The sequence below is a fragment of the Lolium perenne genome, chromosome 2 (genome assembly GCF_019359855.2).
Source record: "Lolium perenne isolate Kyuss_39 chromosome 2, Kyuss_2.0, whole genome shotgun sequence".
Classification (NCBI taxonomy): Eukaryota; Viridiplantae; Streptophyta; class Magnoliopsida; order Poales; family Poaceae; genus Lolium; species Lolium perenne.
The window spans coordinates 154,448,558-154,473,142 of record NC_067245.2 but is presented as its reverse complement, the minus strand read 5'-3'; the positions used below and the strand labels follow the sequence as shown (position 1 = coordinate 154,473,142).

Sequence of the window (24,585 nt, the reverse complement as noted above, 5' to 3'; positions counted from 1 at the left end):
TATGGACTTTGGTAGACTTACACGATAGCCGAAAGGCTGTCGAGAATAAATGGATCTTCAAGAGAAAAACAGATCGATGGTAATATTACTGTCTATAAAGCTCGACTTGTCGCAAAGGGTTTCCGACAAATTCAAGGAGTTGACTACGATGAGACTTTCTCACTGTAGCGAAGCTAAAATCTGTGAGGATTTTGTTAGCAATAGCTGCATTTTTCGATTATGAGATTTGGCGAGATGGATGTCAAAACGGCGTTCCTTAATGGAGACATTGAGGAAGAGTTGTATATGGTACAACCCAAAGGTTTTGTCGATCCTAAAAATGCTGACAAAGTATGCAAACTTCAGCGTTCAATCTATGGACTGAAGCAAGCATCAAGAAGTTGGAACCGACGCTTTGATAAGGTGATCAAAGACTTCGGGTTTATACAGTGTCATGGAGAGGCCTGTATTTACAAGAAAGTGAGTGGGAGCTACGTAGCATTCTGATATTATATGTAGATGACATATTATTGATCGGGAATGATATAGAACTATTAAGCAGTGTTAAGGGTTATTTGAATAATAGTTTTTCAATGAAAGACCTTGGTGAAGCATCATATATATTAGGCATCAAGATTTATAGAGATAGATCAAGACGCCTAATAGGGCTATCACAGAGTACATATCTGGACAAGATTCTAAAGAAGTTTAGAATGGACGAAAGTAAGAAAGGGTTCTTACCAATGTTACCAGGCAAGGTATTGAGTAAAACTCAAGGACCGGCTACGGCAGAAGAAAGAGAAAGGATGTGTAACATCCCCTATGCCTCGCAGATAGGATCTATCATGTATGCCATGCTATGTACTAGACCGGATATAGCACATGCCGTTAGTTTGACTAGCAGATATCAAAGTGATCCAGGAATGGAACATCGGACAGCGGTCAAGAATATCCTGAAGTACTTGAAAAGAACTAAGGATATGTTTCTTTGTTATGGAGGTGACCAAGAGCTCGTTGTAAACGGTTACACTGATGCAAGTTGGAACACTGATCCTGATGACTCTAAGTCACAATCTGGGTACGTGTTTATATTGAATGGTGCTGCGATGAAGCTGGGCAAGCTCGAAGCGGTGCACGGTGGCGAAGTCTTCAACAGAATCAGAGTACATAAGCGGCTTCAGAGGCTTCATCGAAGCGGTATGGATGAAGAGGTTCATTGTAGAGCTCGGTGTGGTTCCTAGTGCATTGGACCCATTAATCATTTCTTGTGATAACATGGGTGCCATCGCCAATGCACAAGAGCCAAGGTCACACAAGAGGCTGAAGCATATCAAGCTGCGTTACCACTCGATTCGCGAGTACATCGAAGATGGAGAAGTAAAGATTTGCAAAGTACACACCGATCCGAATGTAGCAGATCCGTTGACTAAAGCTCTCCCTAGGGCAAATCATGACCAACACCCGCATGCCATGGGTGTTAGGTATATTACAATGTAATCTAGATTATTGACTCTAGTGCAAGTGGGAGACTGAAGGAGATATGCCCTAGAGGCAATAATAAAGTGGTTATTATTTATATCTTTATGTTTATGATAAATGTTTATATATCATGCTAGAATTGTATTAACCGAAACATTAGTACATGTGTGATATGTAGACAAACAAGAAGTCCCTAGTATGCCTCTTAAACTAGCTTGTTGATTAATGGATGATTAGTTTCATAATCATGAACATTGGATGTTATTAATAACAAGGTTATGTCATTGTGTGAATGATATAATGGACACACCCAATTAAGCGTAGCATAAGATCTCGTCATTAAGTTATTTGCTATAAGCTTTCGATACATAGTTACCTAGTCCTTATGACCATGAGATCATGTAAATCACTTATACCGGAAAGGTACTTTGATTACACCAAACACCACTTTGCGTAAATGGGTGGCTATAAAGGTGGGATTAAGTATCCGGAAAGTATGAGTTGAGGCATATGGATCAACAGTGGGATTTGTCCATCCCGATGACGGATAGATATACTCTGGGCCCTCTCGGTGGAATGTCGTCTAATGTCTTGCAAGCATATGAATGAGTTCATAAGAGACCACATACCACGGTCCGAGGAAAGAGTACTTGTCCGGAGACGAGGTTGAACAAGGTATAGAGTGATACCGAAGATCAAACCTCGGACAAGTAAAATATCGCGAGACAAAGGGAATTGGTAATATATGTGTATGGTTCATTCGATCACTAAAGTCATCGTTGAATATGTGGGAGCCATTATGGATCTCCAGATCCCGCTGTTGGTTATTGGTTGGAGTGAGTACTCAACCATGTCCGCATAGTTCTCGAACCGTAGGGTGACACACTTAAAGTTGGATGTTGAAATGGTAGCACTTGAATTATGGAATGGAGTTCGAATATTTGTTCGGAGTCCCGGATGAGATCCCGGACATCACGAGGAGTTCCGGAATGGTCCGGAGAATAAGATTCATATATAGGATGTCATTTTATGTGAAATAAAATGTCGCGGAAGGTTCTATGGAAGGTTCTAGAAGGTTCTAGAAAAGTCCGGAAGAAACCACCAAGGAAGGTGGAGTCCACAAGGGACTCCACCTCCATGGCCGGCCAGCCCTAGATGGGGTGGAGTCCCAAGTGGACTCCACCATAGGGGGCCGGCCACCCCCCACATGGGAGGTGGGAATCCCACCTTTGGGTGGGAGTCCTAGTTGGGCTAGGTTTCCCCCTCCTATGGAAGGTTTTGGTTTCGGGTCTTATTCGAAGACTTGGACACCAACACTTGGGATCCACCTATATAATGAGGGGCCAAGGGAGGGGGCCGGCCACCCCCAAGACCATAGCTTGGCCGCCCCCCTTGAGTGGCCGGCCACCCCCTCCCAAACCCTAGCTTTGCTCCTCCACTTCATATTGCCCGCGTAGCTTAGCGAAGCTCCGCCGGACTTCTACACCGCCACCGACACCACGCCGTCGTGCTGTCGGATTCAAGAGGAGCTACTACTTCCGCTGCCCGCTGGAACGGGGAGGTGGACGTCGTCTTCATCAACAACCGAACGTGTGACCGAGTACGGAGGTGCTGCCCGTTCGTGGCGCCGGAACCGATCGTGATCAAGATCTTCTACGCGCTTTTGCAAGCGGCAAGTGATCGTCTACCGCAGCAACAAGAGCCTCATCTTGTAGGCTTTGGAATCTCTTCAAGGGTGAGACTCGATACCCCCTCGTTGCTACCGTCTTCTAGATTGCATCTTGGCTTGGATTGCGTGTTCGCCGTAGGAAAATTTTTGTTTTCTATGCAACGTTATCCTACACGTATCAGCAGGCCGGTGGCCTTCTCGCCGGCAGAGCTAGCGGCGCGGGCGACGTGCAGCACCAAAGGCTGCGGGCCGCCGGAGGGGGCGCTGGAGGCCGTCGCCTTTCCCTTGACGAGCTTCAAGGTCTTGGGCGGCGGCGGAGTTGGAGTGGCACTGGATAGCTCAGTGCGAGGAGCTTCCGGCGGCGGTGTTGGAGCAGTCTTTGGAGAAGGGGGAGCGCCAGGTGCGTCACCCGGGTTGGAGCTTGCCGGCTCGGAAGTTTCCGGCGCGGCTCTGGAAGGGGAAGACGTCTTAGTCTTCTTCTTCTTTTTCTTTTCTAGGACGGGAGGAATCAAGGTTCCGCCCGCCCGGCAGCTTCTTCCTCGGCGCCGGTGTCTTGATTCTCGGGAGGGGAGACAAAATCCTCCTCCGCGCGGTGATCTGGCGGTGTAGGGGCCGCGCGCCCCGAACTTGGAGTGCCTCCCAGAGGGGAGGCAAAGATGTTGCCGGCACCAGATGGTGCCGGGCTTGAGTGAGGAGGAGGGGTTGAGGTCCTCGCGGTACCCTCAGAGCCCTCAGTCCTTGGGCCAAGCTTGAGCGCAGGGCTGAACAAAAGAAAAAGAAAGAGTTGGGAAAAAGAAACCGGCAAAAGAACTTGGTAAAAACGAAACAAGCAGGGAAATAGGAGCTTACCCAGAGGAGGTCGGCATCTGCTTGCGCTTGTAGCGCCTCACGCCTGCTTCCTTCCCCGCCAAAGGCTCCGTCCGGAAGCGCTTCGGCGGAGGGGCCTGACTGGAACCGGCATCAGATGCCAGAACCTTGTTCTTCTGGCCCTGGGCCATCAGCTTCTCCACAAATTCGGAACCGGCCTCGGCCTGCAGCGGAGGCGCGTGCTCGTGGATCTGCGGGTTCGAGCTAGCTGAGGAAACATCTACCGAGGAGCAATAATGAAAAAGTATAAGAGATTAAAAAGAAAACTACCTCGAGCAAGGTCAGGTCGTCCGAGGAACCGGTTGGTTCCGGCACGGATTTACCGAGGCGCGAAGCTTTGGTCCGGCCCATCTTCAGGTCCTGCCAACGAATGTAAGGGTCCGGGTCAACCGAGTCCAGGGCACGCTTCACGCAGGGGCCTCGTCGCTCCGCGTCGATGCGGGAGAAGCGGTCCTTGGCCTGAAACAAGAAAAAAGAAGGTTAGCAGCAGCGTAAAAGTTACCGGTAAGCCAACCCGAGTTGCGTAATCTCTTACTTCTTGGGTTGGAGGGTTAGTGGAACTGAGAGGCCGGAGGCCCCATTCCCAATCATCCGGCATGGCAGTCTGGCAGATCTGCCTAGCCTTGCGGACGATGTCCTTCTTGCTGAGAGGAAGGCCGGTGATCTTGGTGGGATCACCGGGACCATACATCTCGCTCATCTTGTGCTGCCGGCGCTTAAGAGGAAGCACCCGACGCGAGATGAAGGTGCGGATAATATCGTCGGAGCAGATGTTAGTCTCCTTCATCAGATGCTCCGTGAAGCGTACTACCCGGTTTGTTTCGATATGATCTGTCTTCGGGTTGTAGCTCCAGTTGGTTTTTCTGGGCGGCGCCGGATTGAAAGGCGGCAGATCAATGAGATTTGCGGCGCCGTTGTTCTTCACATAGAAGAAGGTCCCTTGCCATAACCAGCATGACTCGAGACCGGAAAACTTGAAGAAAGGGCTCCCTTGGCGGGAGCCGATGATACAAGACCCGCATTGAATGGGGGGGTTGGGTTTAGGAATTTCCTTGCCCTGAACGGAGTTGATCCGAAGAGCAAAGAAACGGGCAAACGTCTCGCGAGTGGGACGAATGCCGATATAAGCCTCCATAAAGGTGGCATAGCAAGAAAGGTAAAAAACGGCATTGCCGGGAAGATGATGAGGTTGAAGTTCGTAAAAATCTAAGAAGCTCCGGAAGAACTCGGAGACGGGAAGGCCGAAGCCACACTCAAAGTGAGCGAGAAAAACGACGTGTTCACCGGGCTGAAGCACCGGTTCAATCTCGTCGCCAGGAAGCCGGCAGGTTACTCCCTCCGGAATCCTTCTGGACCGGTAAAGCCAGTCAATCTCGTACTAGCTAACATTGGAGCCCATCCAAGCCCCGCGTGTGACACCGGCAGGATCTACACCGGAAGCTTGGCTAGAGCTACTGGCTTCTTGGTGGCTACCGGAGTCGGTGTCCATCTGGACCAGATCGGCAGTTGATCTGTCTGAGGATTGGCTACGCCGGCTATCGGAGGAAGAGGCAGAGGAAGATGAAGCGGAGGAGGACTCGTCGCTAGACATGGGAACAGGTGCGGAAAAACAAGAATCCCACGATTTACCCCCGCGCGAAGATCTACGAGTAAGAGAAAAAGCAAAAGAAAGGGAGAAGTAAATACGCTACCGACCCAAGATCTAGGAAGCAAGCAAAAGGGAAGCAAACGCAGATTGAACTTAACCTGTGGCGACAAAGCCGCGGAGGAAGAAGTTCGCCGGCGGGAAGGCGAGCTTGCGGTTGCCGGCGAGGTCCGTCGATGGCGAGGCGGAAAGAAGCTTGAGGAAGCGCGAATGCCGCGGCCGCGAGAGGAGCACCGCGAAGAGTCACCGTACGGCGAGGTTCGGCGACGTCCGGCGAAGCAGCAGCGTAGGCTCACCGGGCGGCGGAGCTCGAGCGAAGCGCGGAGAGCAACGGAGGCGCAGAGGACGAAAAGCACTATGGGCGAAGAAGTGGAGAATGCGAGAAGAGGAAGAAGAGGGGGCGGTTTGGCCTTATAAAGGAAGAGAGAGAGGTGGGCCGAAAACCGCCGGGCCGCGGCGGTTCGCTCTGCGGGCCGCGATGGTTCGCTCCACAGGCTGCCACGTGGCGCGGCAATACACGCGTAAAAAGGGAAAGCCACAGGGAGGCGCACACGGATCCGGAATGGTGACTGGGATCCGCTGTGAAGCAGTTAATACGCGCGTGGAAGCCGAAGGTAAGTGACCCCTTACACTGGCGCGTCAGTTACAGTGCGCATGTCACTGACAGGCGCGGGGCCTGAGAAATTCTCGACTTCGCCGAGGAGAGAGTTAATGGCTGAGATACCGGAGGAAAAGGTACCGGAAGACAACTTGCAAAAAGAGAAAACGTAAGTCCGGGCAAAGATGCCGGATACAAGCTGACCGCCGGAAAGATTTAAACCGGTATCCTAAAAACGAGAGAACCTGGCATGGTCTGTTGGATAGAATCCACCAGGCTATACCATCTTCGGGGACTAATGTTGGGGGGATGACCCCCGGTATGCCAAAGGCATGCCAAACCGGATGGTTTGAGCCATCGAGATACCGGTTTAATGTTTTTACCGGGACACAAAGATAAGAGTTTGGCTAAGTAAGGCCAGGCCGGTATCCCCAGAGGGGCATACCAGAACCGGATGAAGAAGACACCGGGCTACCGGAAAGAAGAGCATGTCAGCAAGACTGGTCAAAGATTCTCTTCAGAGCTAGAGGACAAGGCTGAGGTAAGCAAAGTGGCTTTAATCGAAGCCCTGGCGCCAAAGAGAGGGATGACGCTGAAAGAAGCCGGAGGACGTCAGCCTCCCTGATTAAAGAAGACCCCGGCGTCATCTATGATTAAAGTTACTTTGTAAAGTAGTTTGTCCAGTCAAAGATGCCATTAGGGTTCCTTGCTCTGTAAGCCACCCTCTCCCCTATATAAGGAGAGGGGGCACACCCGTATTCGGGATAATCAATCTCTAGGGAAACCTTGTATCCAAAAACCTATAAACATGTTGAGATCAATGAAGATAGTGATCTAGAGCAGAGTTCTTCCTTGTGTGTTTCTTCTTGCATCCCTGCCTTTGGCTGTGTTCTTGAGGAAAGCATCCGGAAGTTCATCCCATCTAATCACAAACCCTCCCCCGAATCCTCTAGCGTCCATTTGGCCCCAAGTTAAGCCATCCTATGGCATCTGCTCGTTCACCACGACGACATTTACTGATTATGCAAACTTGATTGTTAGAAAAGCCATGCCACCATATTTTAATTCCCAACAAAGAAAGGAATTCTTCTATGATCTTAGACATTAATTTTGGGATGATATTATTAGACGTTGTGTACCTGAATTTGAGCAACAGGATATCATAAAAGATTTTCATGACAATCCATATGGAGCACATGTAGGGCATCATAGCGCTGCAAAGGTATTGCAATCAGTTTTTATTGGCCTACTTTATTTAAGGATCATGTGGTAAATGTCCAAAGGTAGGAAATATTGTAAGATGAATAAAATTCCCATGAATTATTTATTAACACTTGAACCATTTGATATGTGGGGAATTGAATCTATGTGACTATTCCCACCATCAACAACAAAACATACACATATTTTGGTTGCAGTGGGTTATGTGACTAAGTGGGTGGAAGCAATTCCAACCAAAAGTGCAGATCATGCTACAACACTGAAGATGCTCAAGGCTGTAATCTTTCCTAGGTTTTGAGTACCTAGATTTTAATTTACTGATGTTGGTTCTCATTTCTTACATGGTATTCTTAGAAAAACTTTAGCAAAGCATGGTGTTAATCATAGAATTGCATCCCATGTCATCCTCAAACTAGTGTTCAAGTTCAACTAAGCAATAGGGAAATGAAGCTCATTTTGGAAAAGATGGTCAATAGGTCCAGGTCTAATTGACCAACAAAAATTAATGATACATTGTGGGCTTATAGAACGGCTTTTAAGAATCCTATGGTAATGTCTCCTTACAAATGTTTTATGGTAAAGCTTGTCACCTCCCATCAGAGTTAGAAATACATCTAGGTGGTTTTTTAAGCAACTAAACTTTGAATTTAATACTTTTGGAGAGAAAATAATACTAGAACTAAATTTGTTAAATGAATGGAGGAATGGAGCTTATAAAGTGCAAGATTATTAAAGAGAAATTTAAAAACTGACATGATAAAATAAAGGGAAAAGAATTCAAATAAGGAGATCAAAGTATTATTGTTTAACTCTCGCTTTAAGTTTTCAGCAGGGAAGTTGGCATCAAAATGACAGGGTCCATTAGTGATACAGGAGGTGTAACGCTCCGGGCCATCTGAACCTATGGAGATGTCAATGGTGAGCCTCATGTGGTAATGGAAACCATCTTAAACATTATATTGCAGGTCAAAAATGTGTTGGAAAGGTGGAAGAGTTAAATCTCCAGAGTTCCGAGGCCATAATTGCAAAAAATTCCCGTGACCGAATTTAGAAACTAATAAAATGCGATTTTCGGGTGTGTAACTTTCTCGGAATATCGTTATGTTCTAGGAAAGTCATTATTTTAGAAATTTAAAGCGTGTCGCGAAAGAATTGGACAAAACGGAATCCTGGGGAGGGAAAGAGTCCAGCTGGCGTGGGCCCACCCTATCTTGGGGATGTTGATGCATGTAAAATGCATCAATGAACTTTGTAGTTTATTGACACATATTCCAACATATATGTTGTTGGAGATATGCCCAAGAGGCAATAATAAAATGGTTATTATAATATATCTTTGTGTTTATGATAATGTTTACATACCATGCTATAATTGTATTAACCAAAACATTGATACATGTGTGTTATGTGAACAACAAGGAGTCCCTAGTAAGCCTCTTGTATAACTAGCTTGTTGATTAATAGATGATCATCGTTTCATGATCATGAACATTGGATGTTATTAATAACAAGGTTATGTCATTATGTGAATGATATAATGGACACACCCAATTAAGCGTAGCATAAGATCACGTCATTAAGTTATTTGCTATAAGCTTTCGATACATAGTTACCTAGTCCTTATGACCATGAGATCATATAAATCACTTATTACCGGAAAGGTACTTTGATTACATCAAACGCCACTGCGTAAATGGGTGGTTATAAAGGTGGGATTAAGTATCCGGAAAGTATGAGTTGAGGCATATGGATCAACAGTGGGATTTGTCCATCCCGATGACGGATAGATATACTCTGGGCCCTCTCGGTGGAATGTCGTCTAATGTCTTGCAAGCATATGAATAAGTTCATAAGAGACCACATACCACAGTACGAGTAAAGAGTACTTGTCAGGAGACGAGGTTGAACAAGGTATAGAGTGATACCGATGATCAAACCTCGGACAAGTAAAATATCACGTGACAAAGGGAATTGGTATCGTATGTGAATGGTTCATTCAATCACTAAGTCATCGTTGAATATGTGGGAGCCATTATGGATCTCCAGATCCCGCTATTGGTTATTGGTCGGAGAGAGTACTCAACCATGTCCACATAGTTCGCGAACCGTAGGGTGACACACTTAAGGTTTGATGTTGAAATGGTAGAACTTGAAATATGGAATGGAGTTCGAAGTTTTGTTCGAAGTCCCAGATGAGATCCCGGATATCACGAGGAGTTCCGGAATGGTCCGGAGAATAAGATTCATATATAGGAAGTCATTTTATAAGATTTAAAATGATCCGGTGATTTTGCGGAAGGTTCTAGAAGGTTCTAGAAAAGTCCGGAAGGAATCACTAAGGAAGGAGGAGTCCCGAAGGGACTCCACCTCCCCATGGCCGGCCAACCCTAGAGGGTGGAGTCCAAGGTGGACTCCACCAAAGGGGGCCGGCCACCCCTCCACATGGAAGGGGGGAATCCCACCTCAAGTGGGATTCCCACCTTGGGTAGGTTTCCCTACTACATGGAAGGTTCTAGTGTTGGGGTCTTATTCGAAGACTTGTAGTCCAACACTTGGGGATCCACCTATATAATGAGGGGCATAGGGGAGGGGGCCGGCCACCACAACCACCCCACCTTGGCCGCACCCAAGGAGGCCGGCCACCCCCTCTCCCAAACCCTAGCCGCCCCCTCTCTCCTCCTCTTCTCCCGCACGCTTAGCGAAGCTCCGCCGGAGATCTCCACCGCCACCGCCACCACGTCGTCGTGCTGCCGGATTCAAGGAGGAGCTACTACTTCCGCTGCCCGCTAGAACGGGGAGAAGGACGTCATCTTCATCAACACCGAACGTGTGACCGAGTACGGAGGTGCTGCCCGATTGTGGCACCGTGATCAAGATCTTCTACGCGCTTTTGCAAGCGGCAAGTGATCGTCTACCGCAGCAATAAGAGCCTACTCTTATAGGCTTTGGAAATCTTCAAGGGTTAGTCTCGTTCATCCCCTCGTTGCTCCCATCTTCTAGATTGCATCTTGGCTTGGATTGCGTTCTCGCGGTAGAAAATTTTTTGTTTTCTATGCAACGAATCCCTACATATGTATCATATTGGTAGTTATTATCAATGTTCTTAATGATTTCGGAGATTTTCTAAACAATCTTCTCTCCTCTAGTTCTAACTCTGTCTAGCAGAAAAAACATTCTGTTAGTATTTTATACTTTTCAGGAACTACGGGACTAAAAAGGGGGGAAAGAGTGGGATAGCAGGAGGTCAATAGGCTGGGAAAGAGAGGGGATGAGACGAGCCCCCACCTATGTCACGCAACTACCCCAATTTTCTACATCCTTGCTCGGATGCCGTCGATTCCAATGACATCCTCTTAGTCTTGATCTAAAACCTTCTATTAAAAGGGTCTCCAACGCGATCTCAGAACATACAGAGGCGGAGATCAGAAGCAAGAAACAGAGAGCCCGAAGGGTGGCGTTGGAAGGAGTTTGGATGGGGCAATCGCTGCCAGAATCGCCTCCGGTGGACTCCACCCCCTCCGGCGTGTTCATCATCAACATCTTCATCAACACCTCTAGCAACATCCTCCATTTACCTCTTGTAATCTCTCGGAAAACATGATATGTGATGCAATCTATTGTTTTCCCGTGATCTATTGTGTCTCTATGTCTATGTTTGAGTAGTGACTTATTCATAGCAATTGTGAAATAGTTTGGTGTTGGTTGCATACAAGTATATGGTATCTTCTATGATGATCTTATGTAGTGATATAGGCTCACATATGTTGGGGATGCATAAGTTTTTCACCGTTGCATGATGATAGGAGAAGGGATAGCCAGAACTTGACAAAATTGTGTCCCAAGTCTTAAATATGCATGCCCTATTAACTCATGGTTAATTAACGGGGGAATATTATTAAGGGGACCTTAAAAATTACAGCGGTGGTTGGACTTTATGTCTTAATATCTCTCCAGTTTGCTCGGAAACGACCTTGGGATCAATCACTACTCACCAGGGGTGTAACAGCATATGTTTATGGCTGGACCTATCTATGGATCCTCTCTAGAAGAAACAATTAAAAGACTATCTATGTGCTTCACTAATTGTGACTAAACAAATGAAATAAAAAATCCTAAACACTCGTGTCCGCACCGCCTCCGCCAAACCATGCTGCCATGCCTCGCCGAGCGTTGCATCCATGCCAGCCGTCGCATCTTGTGCTGCCAACCGCCGAATGAGGAGGGGTAGGATCCCCGCCGCCACCAATGCCATCCGGGCTTCGCCCGACAGTGGCGAGAATTGGTGGGGGAGGGGACGGCCTGATGGAAGGCGGTGGGCGGAGGATTCCTGGCGGCGCACGATTTTAGTCGACTCTTCAGCCATTAGAATTGCTGCGTGGCCCGTGCTATTATGATAGATGCATGTGGGTTGCAACTCAGGTTTTTCTAGTTTCAAATGGGCTGCATCTGATAATTCCCTAGTTACACCTAGTTTGTAACTTAGAAAAAATATCTAGACCGCTGAATTTGTTTCGAGATTTGTGTTGGACTATGAATTGCATCCCGGCTGCACTGGCAGAGGTTCATTGGGGAAAACTGAACCATGGCCCGCCCAGCTTTTTTGCCCAAAAATGATTAACCCATATGCATCAGAGGCCCAGTTCAACAGCACGCACCGTCCATCTCTGTATGCTCCTTCCAGTAACTCGTTCCTCTGGATTCTCTAGACAAAATTCATAGCTCTGGGAAGGCCTTGCTAGGTTTTGCAATCTGGACAGAAAATGAGGTGGAAATCGAGGGAAACGTTGGAGATTAAGATGCACAAGAACGTCGTGCTGCCGCCGGAAGCCAGGGCCTTCGTAGTTCTTAGGGCATGGTAGCAACGTACGAGGCTGGCAAGAGTGCTAGCAGCAGGTAGCAACCTACGACGCTGCATCTTACGTACAGCTCCGACCGAATTGATCCACTTCTCGTCTCCAATTACCCTGCCCATGTAGTTATCTTTATTTCCCAAATTTATGGTTATCAATGTTTTATCATCTATTGTGATTTTGTTGTTCAGTTTTGCAAATTGCAGTAACCAACAGCCATGGAAAAGGCCAATGAGAGGATTTTTTTTGCATTTTCTTTTGGCCTAGCCCGTCCATGAATTTTTTTCAAGCTCCGCCGCTGCCTGGCTGTAACCGAGACTTGAATGATGTCACCTGGTGATTTAGCTAAATCTTAAGTTCACTGAAATCTAGACGTGCCTAAAAACGTACAAGAAAACGGTGGTACTTTGACCTTCACTCAGGAAAAAAATAGTAACTATGAGTATCTATTCTGAAAACCTAAGATCCGCAATTGAAGGTAGCAAGTTTAGATGAGATCGACTTGATTCATTCATCCACTATTTCTAGATTCCAAAAATCTTGCAAACACATCCGTGACCATCAAAAATGAACATATGGGTTTACAACTTGCTCAGCATGACCATCAATATGGGTTTACACTCATGTCCGCACCGCCTCCGCCAAACCATGATGCCACGCCTCGTCGAGTGTTGCATCCATGCCAGTCGTTGCATCCTGTGCTGCCAACCGCCGAATGAGGAGGGGTGGGATCCCTGCTGCCACCAATGCCATCCGGGCTTCGCCCGACGGTGGCGAGAATTGGTGGGGGAGGGGACGGCCTGATGGAAGGCGGTGGGAGGAGGATTCCCAGCGGCGCACGGTTTTAGTCGACTCTTCAGCCATTAGATTTGATGTGCGGCTCTGTGCTATTATGATCGATGCATGTGGGTTGCAACTCAGGTTTTCCTAGTTTCAAATGGGCTGCAGCTGATAATTCCCCAGTTAAAAAATATCTAGACCACTGAATTTGTTTTGAGATTTGTGTTGGACTATGAGTTGCATCCCGGCTGTAACCGAGACTTGAATGATGTCACCTGATGATTTAGCTAAATCTTAAGTTGACTAAAATCTGACGTGCCTGAAAACCTACAAGAAAACGGTGGTACTTTGACCTTTACTCAGGAAAAAAATAGTAACTATGAGTATCTATTCTGAAAACCTTAGATCCGCAATTGAAGGTAGCAAGTTTAGATGAGATCGACTTGATTCATTCATCCCCTATTTCTATATTCCAAAAATCTTACAAACACATCCGTGACCATCAAAAATGAACATATGGTTTACAACTTGCTCAGCATGACCATCAATATGTACATGCACGTACGGTACGGGGGCCGTAACAATTCTAGCTTAATCTAGACGTTGACGAAGGGCGTGCCGGTGATGAACTCGGTGACGGCGAGCGCGACGAGTCCGAGCATGGCGAAGCGGCCGTTCCAGAGCTCGGCGTCGGCGCTCCAGACGCCGCTGGACTTGCTCTCGACGCTCTGGCCCTGGAGGAGCGGCACCAGTGACGCCACGGAGAACACCGCCGCGGTTGTCAGGAACCAGCCAAGGCCGGCGCCGCTGCCGGCCTGGTCGAGGAGGCCGCCACCGCGCGCCGCCTCCACGGAGAGAGCCGCCACGAAGCCCAACATGGCGAGCCGGCCGTTGATGCGCTCCGGCGCCGGGCCGCTGAAGGCGAGCGCGTCCCAGACCGAGGGGTTAGCCTTGGCCTTGGGCTTGGGTGCCGCCGGCATGGGGGTCGGGGTCGGGGTTGAGCTCGGGGTGGAGGTCTCAGCGGTCGTCTCCTTTTTCGGATCCATGTCCGGCTGCAGTGCAGGGTATCATGAGTCAGCACGGTAACACGCATACGAGTACAAGTTCTGATGGCAGAGTCTGGTAACGAGAAGGCTTACCTCGGCCTGGGCCCTGACGACAAGGGCGCGCCGGCGCAGCACGACCGGTGAGCGGACGGCCGAGCGGCCGACGACTGAGGCACTGGCGAAGGAGTTCAAGGCCACCATGGTTGCCATTACTCGTAGCGGTGAAGAGTGCACGGGAAGAGAAAGAAAAGCTAATTAACAGGATCGAGGAAGTAAAGATCGAAGCAGGTAGCAAGAATCGACTACACTTCGTTGTTGTATGCTGTGTTGCTGGGAGTGGTGAGTGAGCGGTTTTATAGGACGAGGGGAGGAGCGATCCCGTCCGTGAGGAGGTGGCCGGTGGCCGCGGCGGTGGCCACGTCGGCGGGCACTCCCCAGCCGTGAACGGGTCGAACTTGTAGTACACAGTGAGAGCCGGGTTAGGACGTGGACGTCGAGACCACCATGCAGAGAGGCTCCGGAGCTCGCCAAAAAGTGCTAGGGAAAGTGGCACAAGTCTACTCCACGGACGGCGGAAGAATCCAGAAAGCACAAGACTGTGGATGCGTGCAGGACGTCCAGATACTTGTGCCATGGCCCACGCGTCAGCACGCGCGTACAGCCGTGGTTGATTTGTATCGGCCTGGGTGCGTATGCAATACGTTCATGGAGAAGCTGGACGTGAAGGTATTGGCGTATTGCTTACTAGTACGTGCTCCCTCCATCCCACCAAAATAGTCTGAAATTCATCTAAATCTAGTATATACCTATACAATAACAATAAGTAGCACCTAGATACATCAAATTTTGATAAACCTCACATAACTTTCATGGAACAGAGTGAGTATCTTATTTGTTGGGAATTGCTTCAGATTTACACCCGATTCGTACACTTAAGTTGCAAAATAGGATGTAACTAAGATTTTTCAGCTGCAAGTAAGATTGCACCTAATATTTTTTAGTTATAAGTGAGGCTACAATTACAAAAAAAAAAAATGTCTTTTACCTGTTAGATTTGCTTCGTGGCTCGCTAATAGTGATTTGCAACTAAAATTTGATGATGTTGCTCTACAAGAATTAGTCACACACTTATTTGTTACACATAGAAGGCTAGAACCTAGACTTTTTTTAATAGTGCTGGGAAGTTTATAGATGACGTGGCAGGTACAGAATTACAAAGAGGCCCTTTACAACACTTGCCCTAATGAACCTATTATTTGAAGATAAGACATCCTTTTTTTCAGAAAACACCCTGTAAAAAGATTGTGAAAAGCAATCGAGGACATGGGCTTCTCCACCACCAGAACGCCGGCGACCTCGAGGCTTTGTAGCCGAGATCAGAGAGCAGCCTGCTCGCGAGCTCTTCTCTAGCGCTTGGAATCCACCGCCAGCTACGCCGAGGATATCGGGGACGAACCACTTGATTTCCTGGGCGGGGCGAGCTCTGGCGACGGTTCCACAGACCTCCGCTGTGGAGGTTGAGATCAGGCCGCCAGAATGGCCGAAGATCGCGGCGACGACGACGGTCGCCGCATGATTTGCGCAAGGACTCCCAATCCCAAGGCACCTCCTCTGCTTGGTCGCCAGACCCACCGCCGGATGCTCTTCTCCCTCGCCACCGGGGTCGGACGAGAGGAGCACCGACAGTGGTTGGCCTCCATCGAAGAAGAGGCAAAGACGCTTATTGGAGGGGGGGCCTCACAGATGCAGAGAGCTTCCCCATCTCCCACCTCGGGAGCATATGGAAGGACCTCACCTGCGATTGCCTGGCACCGCGTCGAAGCACCAGAGAAGAAGCTGACCCCCGGCTGATTCCAGGATCCGTTCAGCTACCCACTGGCTTCCTCTTCTCCTCGCCTCCATGGCCAGCCAGAGGAGGAAAGCAGTGCAGCGGAGCACAACGAATCCAGAAGCAACAGAAAAGGATCTTATTGACGGAGATCCCCGAGGTGGAGGAGCTCGCCTTCTCCAGCCACCGGAGCACGACGAGGCAGGGCCACCACACCAGGATGCACCAGACCTGACCCCAGAGATCTCGTGCCCTACTCCAAACTACCGGCAAGCCGCCAAGACACCTAAACCTAGACCTATCTACAACTTCAGCGCCTCCCCTTTGCCATCTCCGACCGGCAGCGCCGCCGGAGAGGGCTCAGGGTCGGCCCGGCCTCACCTGGTGTACTCTCAAGGAGGAAGGAGAGAGGAGAGCGGTGGGGGGGGGGGAGGAGAGCGTGACTAGAACCTAGACTAAGGTCTCTACATTTCAATCTGAGTTTACGAATGTACATATACATGGGCTTCAGCTGTACCGCAGGTTCATTGAGGCAAAACTGCGGCATTAGAGCCGTGAGATGGCCCATGCCAAGGGTGGGCATTGCTCGTCTAAGCCTAAGAGCATGTCTAACAGGCCCCTTTTAACCCGCCCACCCTGTAAAATTCCGGCGAGATACGGGGTAGGCGCGGTTAGGGCCGTCTAGCAGGTCCCGTATTCGGGCCGCCCCGTTTCGGTGGAATACGGGGCCCAGGAAATCGGCCCCGCCGCCCCCTACTTATACTGGGCGCAGGTGCGAGTGAGGGGTTAACCCCTCACTCGCAACCCTAGCTCCGCCGTGCGCCGCCGCCTCCTCCATCCTGCTCCGGCGAGAAATTCCTCACTCCCCCGCGCTGCATTCCACCCCACCTCCGGCATGGACTCCCGCCGCCGCAGTACCGCCTCGCCGGCGAGCGGATCGAAGCGATCCCGCTCGCCGGACAACGTGGAGGATGCATGGCGGCTTCAATGCAAAAGATCCGCCGCCGGGAGCCGCCGCGCGGCCTGCAAGTACGACGGCGGCGCGTTCGTCCCGCCGAAGCTCCGTGACTTCACGCGGGGCGGCCGCTGGTACCACGAGGACCCGCCGCTCAAACCGATGAGCGGCCCCAAGTTCGAGGCGTGGCGCGCCGAGTGGGAGCGCCAACGCCGGGTGAACGAGGCATGGAGGGCGACCATCGGGAGCACCAGCGGCGGAGGTGCTCCGCTCGCCGGCGAGGAGGAGGAGGAAGACGAGGACCAGGACCCCGCCTTCTTGAAGGCGATTGAAGAGTCCCTCAAGGACGCCGACGAGAGGAAGAGGGCGGAGGAGGAAGATAGGGCGGCGGCCATCGCCGCCGTGAAGGAGGCGGAGGCGGAGGCCGACGGGTTCATCATCGACCTCTCCGACTAGAAGTCACGATCCATGATCGCGCATGATCGCGCATTTTGTATGTAGATACGTCGATTCCTATGTATGGATTCCTATGTATGATCGACAAACTATGAATGAACAAGCTTTCCGGGGTTTTAAATTTACAAATATACGGGGTCAAATACGGGGTCTGCTAGACGAAGCAGTGTATCTACGAGCATTTTTTTTATACGGAGCAAAAAAGCGGCGAAATACGGGGCAGAAAAGTAAAGAGGCATGCTAGACATGCTCTAAGCCTGGTCCATATACAACGACGGCGGGCCTAACAAGGCCCAGCCATTTAGGCTGGGAAATTTTAAAAAGCAATTCAGGTCTTCAGGTGCAGCCCTCCGACGAGAGGCCACCCTATCCCCGCATTTTTATTACCTGACACAATTCAGTAACAATAAACCCTTTACCACAGCAATGTTCAAAAAAAAAAACCTTTACCACAGCAGGAGAAAGATATTTCAAGGGGATGCCACAAATTCTGTCTATATAACAGGTACACACCACAGGCAACAGATACATGGCATATACTGAGAACTCCTCCTGCCACTGTTCTGAAGGGTATGACATACTCAGGTATTAGGAAAAAAAGCTACGACACTACAAACCATCATCATCCCTTTATGGTTAAACGGAAAGAAAAGGAACAAATAAACCATGAACATTTGACCATCAGGATTCTAGGCTACAATAGACTTGGGAGGTTGGACCTTACGCTAAATGTCACAGGCAATGCACAGGACTAAGCCATCTAATTAGTTAGAATCGATCAATACACAGAACATACAACATCGCTGAAGAGCCTTGAAGCACAAAGGAACTAGACTGGAACAAAGACCAGGGTAGGCAAACTTCTTGGCACATGCAACCATCACATAATCCCACCAACATGGCAACCTACGGGAGAGGAAGTTAGCCAAGGTTCTTGTAGTAGGAAATAAGTATTCAATATGCAAATGATAATGACAAACACAGGTCCACTCCAACTTATTAGTCCAGCAATTTCCTTTCTGGTTTAATCATTTATGAATTATGAGATATGACCCATGAAACTGTCATAAGCTGCTGAAGCACAAGAGACCATCCAAACGTGTGGTTCCATTTTTTACTAACATCCTCTAAAATGCATCTTAATATATCCATTTTATGTTCAGATGATAGCATTCCCAAATAAAATAAGCATAATTTGATGTGTCTTTGCAAAAAGGCATACATGGATTTTCTACTTCATCAAGTAGAGCTTCACGATTTTGACTGCTCAAACGGTGCACGAACAAATAGCTGCCCATGGAGAGTGACAACTGCCGAGGTTTGGTGAGGATCAATGCGGGAGGGCAAACTAATGACCTGTAGAGTGTATACCATTTTCAGTATCAAAATATCTGGCGTAAACTAAAATCATCATTCATTAGAATAAAAAGTAAAAAAACTTGACAGACCTTCTTGAATGGAGTAACACCCCAAGGATTATCTAGTTGCTCAGGCTCTCCAGTAACTATCAAACGACCAGCAGGATCTGACTGAACATGTACCTGCAAAACATGTATTAGGGTATATTTATAAGCAATATCATCATTCCAACGTCTGTAGCATGGACGGAAAACTACAAAGGTATGCTTAAAAGCTAAAACGCTAATGCATAACTACAGTGCACCCTCTATAACTGAAAGATTTTTTTTTACTTACCTCTTCACGAAGAAGGCCAGGAACCAATGCATAGACTTCATAACAATCTTTCTGCAAGGAAACCAAAGTTTTCTTTCATAAATAAAACACATAATATCCACATGATCTAACTGAGATTTACAAATTTCAGATAGAATAAGCAATTTGCTGGCACGACTTAAGAATTTTTAAAATTTTACTGAGAACTATTGGGGCTGAGATTTGTGGGAACATGGTACAAATATACTAAAACAACAGAGATTTGATTAACTAAATAAAAATGTGATACTTACAGTTCTCCGGACATTTATCTTCACCCAGTCAGCAGGGGGGCCCATGTCAACTACTGTCGAGTCATTTCTGCCAAATAGCAATCATATTCATCCAATCAAACTCAAGAAAGGAGATTAGAGGGAATGATCTATTCTACTGGCATGGCAAGCCTAGTTGGCTGAGTGTATAGGGCTTGTAACTTGTAAAGGCTGTAATTCTAGTATGCCGTGCAAAAGAACAGAATGAAAACTATGGGCTGGTAATATTGCAGAGTTCATAATGATTGTCCACAGCAGTAGAATGAAAAATTCTGGATGATTTTGTTGATGGTTATAAAGAGCTCAAAAGAAGAGGTTTACTGTAGCTTCTCAGATTTGATTGGCCTCTCATCTTCCAAGGTTGGTGTCTTTTTCCTCTTGGCCGAACCTATATGAATCAGTGGTCAATAAACTATTTACGAAAATAGATGACTAACAAATGATGCCCCGAAAAGTTACCACTGCTTTTCAAATTTTTATCCTTCTTCAGGGCAGGCATAACCGCTTTGTCCTGAAAGAGAAAATGGAGTTATCTATACAGCAAAATGTGGATCACTAATGACCTTTGAAAAGGTTAAAGCAACAGATACCTTAATTACTGGATCAGCGATTTCACCATTGCCGAGCATGCGCTGAGAATGCCAGCCTTGCATAGCACGAGTTGCAGATTCTCTTCTAGCTCTTCCAGATCCTAATTGGCTTCCACCCACCTGTAGAAAATTAGAACCTCGGTGCTCAAGCTCAAAACTTGCCCATCTACAAAAATACTTTCCCACTCACTACTTTCTACATAGGATGATCAAAGGTTTGGACATGAACTTTTACTGCTTCTGAAACATTTTTTATTAAATTAGTTAGTTACACATGGGTCCTCTCTATTTGATTGAAGATAATACAATAGCTACCCTCATATATAAACCATAACATGTACCTGACTATCAGAAGCAATTCGATCTGTTAAAGTAGATGCAGCCACATGGAACTCGCCTGTTTCAATTTTGTGTTTCTCGTATTCAAGGAGTGCCTGCAGGGAAACAAATGATGAAGTCTGTAGGAAACAAGGGTTCAGAAATATCTTGTAGTCTCATTTTCTCCCCTCTGCTGAGAACACAAACTACATTTGCATTCTGGCACTAAAGGGAAAACCTAATCCCCATAACATCTAGCCTTAAGTTTCAACATAATCGCCGGTTATAGAGATTGGACCTAGGGCATGATTCTATGTCAAGTTGGGAAAAGTTCCAAAGAATTACATTAAATTGACCTGGTAAACGTGTTTTACAAAAACCATACAGAACCTGCGTAAGCGCAAAAGGTCTTGTTCAAGCAATTACCATCATCGTTATAGCGTGTGACAGGATTCAACCACAAGAACACTGAAAGTAAGGAATTATAAACGATGACAATCATCTCCAAGAATCTATAGAGGTACCTTTTCATAGAAGTTACGGAAGGTCCATGAAACAGTTGTGCATGTCCTGCATAAAACATGTAGGTCACATGACAGGAGAGGGTACAGAAAGAACAGCTTATGTCAACTAAGTTCAATTCCCTCATTGCACAATTTAAATAGATATTCATCAAATGTGAAAGCCATGATGGAATTCTTGCAGAAAAGAATTGATCAAAATCATACTTTGGAGGTTTGAATGACTCTCCCACTTGACGCCACAGTTTGCATGATGTCACCTGTTGATGCAACTCGTAAGGAAGATTGAAACCCCATACTGGCCAAAGCTTATACAACAAACTTACACACAAACACTAAGATAGAAAGTTAGAAGTAAATACATGCATACTTCTATAGTCAAACCAGGAAATGTCAAATAGCCTAAATATACCTTACACATATTCTCGAGAGGAAAAAGAAAAGCTACATTGGGTCATGCACAACACATGATTTTCCCCTTTAGCAGCCGGCTTGGTGAATTTCAAATAGCCTAGTTGTGTATGTCTATACTCGTGGTGAATTTCATCATTAAAAACTATAGTTGGTGTCATTGCTTACTCTGCAAATGGTAAATATATTGTTCAGATTGGTGTTCTGTCTTGCCAAAAATATAAATTTTGGTTTGTTTGAACACCTTATTAATTATTATTTATTTGCTCAATAAGCTATTATTGATTTGCGCGATAAGGTTAACTTTTTCACCTCTGGAGTGATTCTTACAATTGCTTTTGTTAAATCTATCATTCGCAACCCACTTGCTGAATAAACAAAATATGATACTCCCTCCGTCCCGAAAAGGATATCGCATATTTGTCTAAGTTTAGTGTATAGATACAGCCAAATTTAGACAAATCTGCGACATCCTTTTCGGGGCGGAGGGAGTAATAAATAGTACCAGGCAGGATCACGGGAGGAGGAATGCCTCACTGGCTGCATTAGACACGTAAGAGGGATATCTCTGGTAGCATTTCTATTACCAACAGAACTGAATGAAATCTCACCCTATTTTTATACTGGTGGTAGATCTGGACCACTAGTCATTGTTGACAGACAAAAAATAATTACATAATCAATTAAATGGTTGACAAGGATTCTAAACACGACAACATATCTTGTGAATCCAACAAATTCATGTGTCCCTGCACCCGTTCATTTCTGGTCGAGCGATCTAAATCATGTGCCTTGCGTTGAGTCAACGGAACATTTGCAATTACCTGCCCGCTTCCACAATTAACCAACGTCTCCCTTTTGCGAAAATTCTCCTAACCCTCTAATCCCCGTGCTCCCCTGACACCAAATCGCTCATGGCCTTGAATTCCCCTGCCGTTAACCGGGCGACGAGACTACGGATGCAACCGTCCTCCTCAATTTCCTCCGCCCGGCGCGCTTAAAGGCCGGCGCCACCTTCGACATGATCGGCAAGACCCTGCACTGGTACAGAGTCGAAGAGATTCGGCACCGCCACCAGCGAGCTACTGCGGGAGGAGGCGCTGAGGGGTGCCACGGACATGGAAAGTGGCTAGGCGAGGTGTATCCGATGGAGGGTGTGCACCATGAATCTGCACGTCGCCAAGCTCGACTTCAGTCTTCAAGCCCGGCGGCATCCCGTCGCTGCTGCAGGCAACGACCTCAAAGGCGCCCCCAGTCCAACGAAGGAGGACCTCCGCATTGCCATAAAGCAAGTAATTGACCTCTTTCACAAGACTAGGACAGCCGCATGAACATTAGTACTAATCTGCTTTCATTCCAACTCTGCCCAAAGTGATTCTGCAACTGAATTTCTGCCGGCGGGATCGCATAATTCATGGGCACGATCTAGCGCAGGGTCCAGGGGGTTTTCTACAAAATACAGATTTCTGCTACAGGGTGGAGCGGTGGTGAGCAAGCATGTTTATGAAAATAGATGCTGACTTTTCTCCCTAGATTTTGATCGTGAAGTTGAAAACGAAGGGATACACGATGCTGACCGGATGCACAGGATATATTACCTTCTAAACACCATATAAAAGAAGAGAATAAAAGGGGAAATATCATATTAAAATAGTGGTTCATATTTTGTCTATTGTGTCTCCAGTTAAGAGAATCTGATGTTCAGAAGAGGCATATGGTACAAACAAATTGGGCAGAATAATAGACGCACGAATTATATATATGAGTATGATGATAGCATAAGTGCATAACAAAGGTAACAGAGGCAGAAGGTGTTAAATTAGTGCTCTATGCCTATGTGCAGGGGGCAAGCATATTCAAATTAAAATTCAATAGTAAACAAACAAGAAATGTGAACGGCGAGTGTAATATTATCATCTTCATTCATGTTTCTAGACCAGATTGTTCTACAGAAAGCACCAGGATATGCCCTGACATAATTTCCCAAAGGCATGAAAATGAGTACCTGATCATAGCCACCCAATCCAGTTACTTGTCTCCACAACCTGAAAAAGCAAAATCAAGGAGATAATGTCAAACCATTCAGCAGCCATGAGAACTCGCCTATCATCCAAACATAAAGAGAAGCCATTGTGGTACTAACTTGAGGCAGTTCAACCCTTCCCCATAAAATTTTGGGGCCTTGAATTCCATTAACTTTGTCGTGTAGAAGCGTTCAAGCTCCTTGATGAACTCAGCCTGCTCCTCTTCCGTCCCAGAGTCATCGCCCCCACTAGTGTAATCAAACATGAAGGAGCTGTTTGAGACCTTGTCAGACAAGTTCTGGTCCCCAACTTCTCCGGGTGGCGCCGACATTGGCTGATCCTCGCCGTTGGCATCCTGCTTATTATCCCCACCAATGTCACTTTCCTCTTTCAGCGAGCTGCCGTTGTCGCCATCCACCTTGGCCTCGGTGTGCCCATCTCCATTTCCTGCTTTATCAACCTCCATCTCAGCAGTTTCATTTCCCTGGGTGTCGACCTTCGTCTCAGGCTCTTCATTTTCCCGGGTGTCATCCTTCATCTCAGCCTCTTCACCCTTCATCTCAGCCTCTTCATTTTGCTGGGCCTCGTCCTTCATCTCTGTCCCCAGATTTTCCTGAGCTTCGCTCTTGACCTGATCAGCCACAGAAACATCCACCAGGGCATCCTCCACGCCGTTGCCTTCGGCCTTGGCCGAAACATCCACGGGCTCAACGGCGCTGGGAGGTGCATCCACGGACTCAACGGCGGTGGGAGGTGCATCCACTAGGTCGTCGGCCTTGTGCTCCTCCCCGTCTTCCTCAGCACACTCTTCTTCGGGCACCGCCAAAACCTTGGGAGAACCAACGGCGTGGTCTTCTTCTTCATCGTCCACCATGGGTTCGTCCTCCCCCTTTTCCTCAGCCTCCACCTCCGGCTCCACCTCCGCCTCCGCCTCCGCGGCTTCGGGATTTACCGAATCGTTCACGGAATCGGCGGTGTCGGCGGCCTCGGTCTGGCCACCCTCACCGGGGGCGGGCTCGAAGCTGGGCATCCCACGCAGCCGTATGCCGCTGAGTCCGCACCTAGACGGCCGGCACGGCGGAGCGGTGGCGGCGACGCGCGTTGGGCGAGCTAGGGTTTGGGGTGAGGAAGGGGACGGGACGGGGACAGGGGAGAAGGAGGGCTTGAAGTGACAGAACACAAGAGGCCGATTGGCTTTGGTTGTGGGTGGCTTGGTAAAACTTGAAGCCAAAGACTCCAAAACCGATCTGCGCCATCCTGTCCCCACGTCAACCGGTGCACAGATCTTGACGCAAAACCAACTCAAAAGCATCTCCAACATCATACCCAATACTTAAAAACTGTAATTTTGGATATTTTAGCT

The 24,585-nt window shown here is 47.8% G+C and overlaps 2 protein-coding genes across 2 annotated transcripts; both read right to left on the bottom strand.

The window, feature by feature from the left end:
* Positions 1 to 13,515: 13,515 nt before the first annotated feature.
* Positions 13,516 to 14,425, bottom strand: LOC127321877 (high molecular mass early light-inducible protein HV58, chloroplastic). The gene is made up of 2 exons (XM_051350836.2): positions 14,228 to 14,425; positions 13,516 to 14,140 (listed from the first exon to the last, which is right to left on the bottom strand). Exons 1-2 carry the CDS (start codon positions 14,342 to 14,344, stop codon positions 13,685 to 13,687), a joined length of 573 nt encoding a protein of 190 aa, XP_051206796.1. The 5' UTR covers positions 14,345 to 14,425; the 3' UTR covers positions 13,516 to 13,684.
* Positions 14,426 to 17,841: 3,416 nt separating this feature from the next.
* Positions 17,842 to 24,252, bottom strand: LOC127321982 (AT-rich interactive domain-containing protein 6). The gene is made up of 13 exons (XM_051350931.2): positions 23,342 to 24,252; positions 23,204 to 23,243; positions 20,995 to 21,047; positions 20,791 to 20,836; positions 20,290 to 20,382; positions 19,949 to 20,068; positions 19,818 to 19,869; positions 19,680 to 19,746; positions 19,341 to 19,407; positions 19,069 to 19,119; positions 18,822 to 18,914; positions 18,596 to 18,729; positions 17,842 to 18,279 (listed from the first exon to the last, which is right to left on the bottom strand). Exons 1-12 carry the CDS (start codon positions 24,250 to 24,252, stop codon positions 18,625 to 18,627), a joined length of 1,698 nt encoding a protein of 565 aa, XP_051206891.1. The 3' UTR covers positions 17,842 to 18,279; positions 18,596 to 18,624.
* Between the last annotated feature and the right edge of the window lie 333 nt (positions 24,253 to 24,585).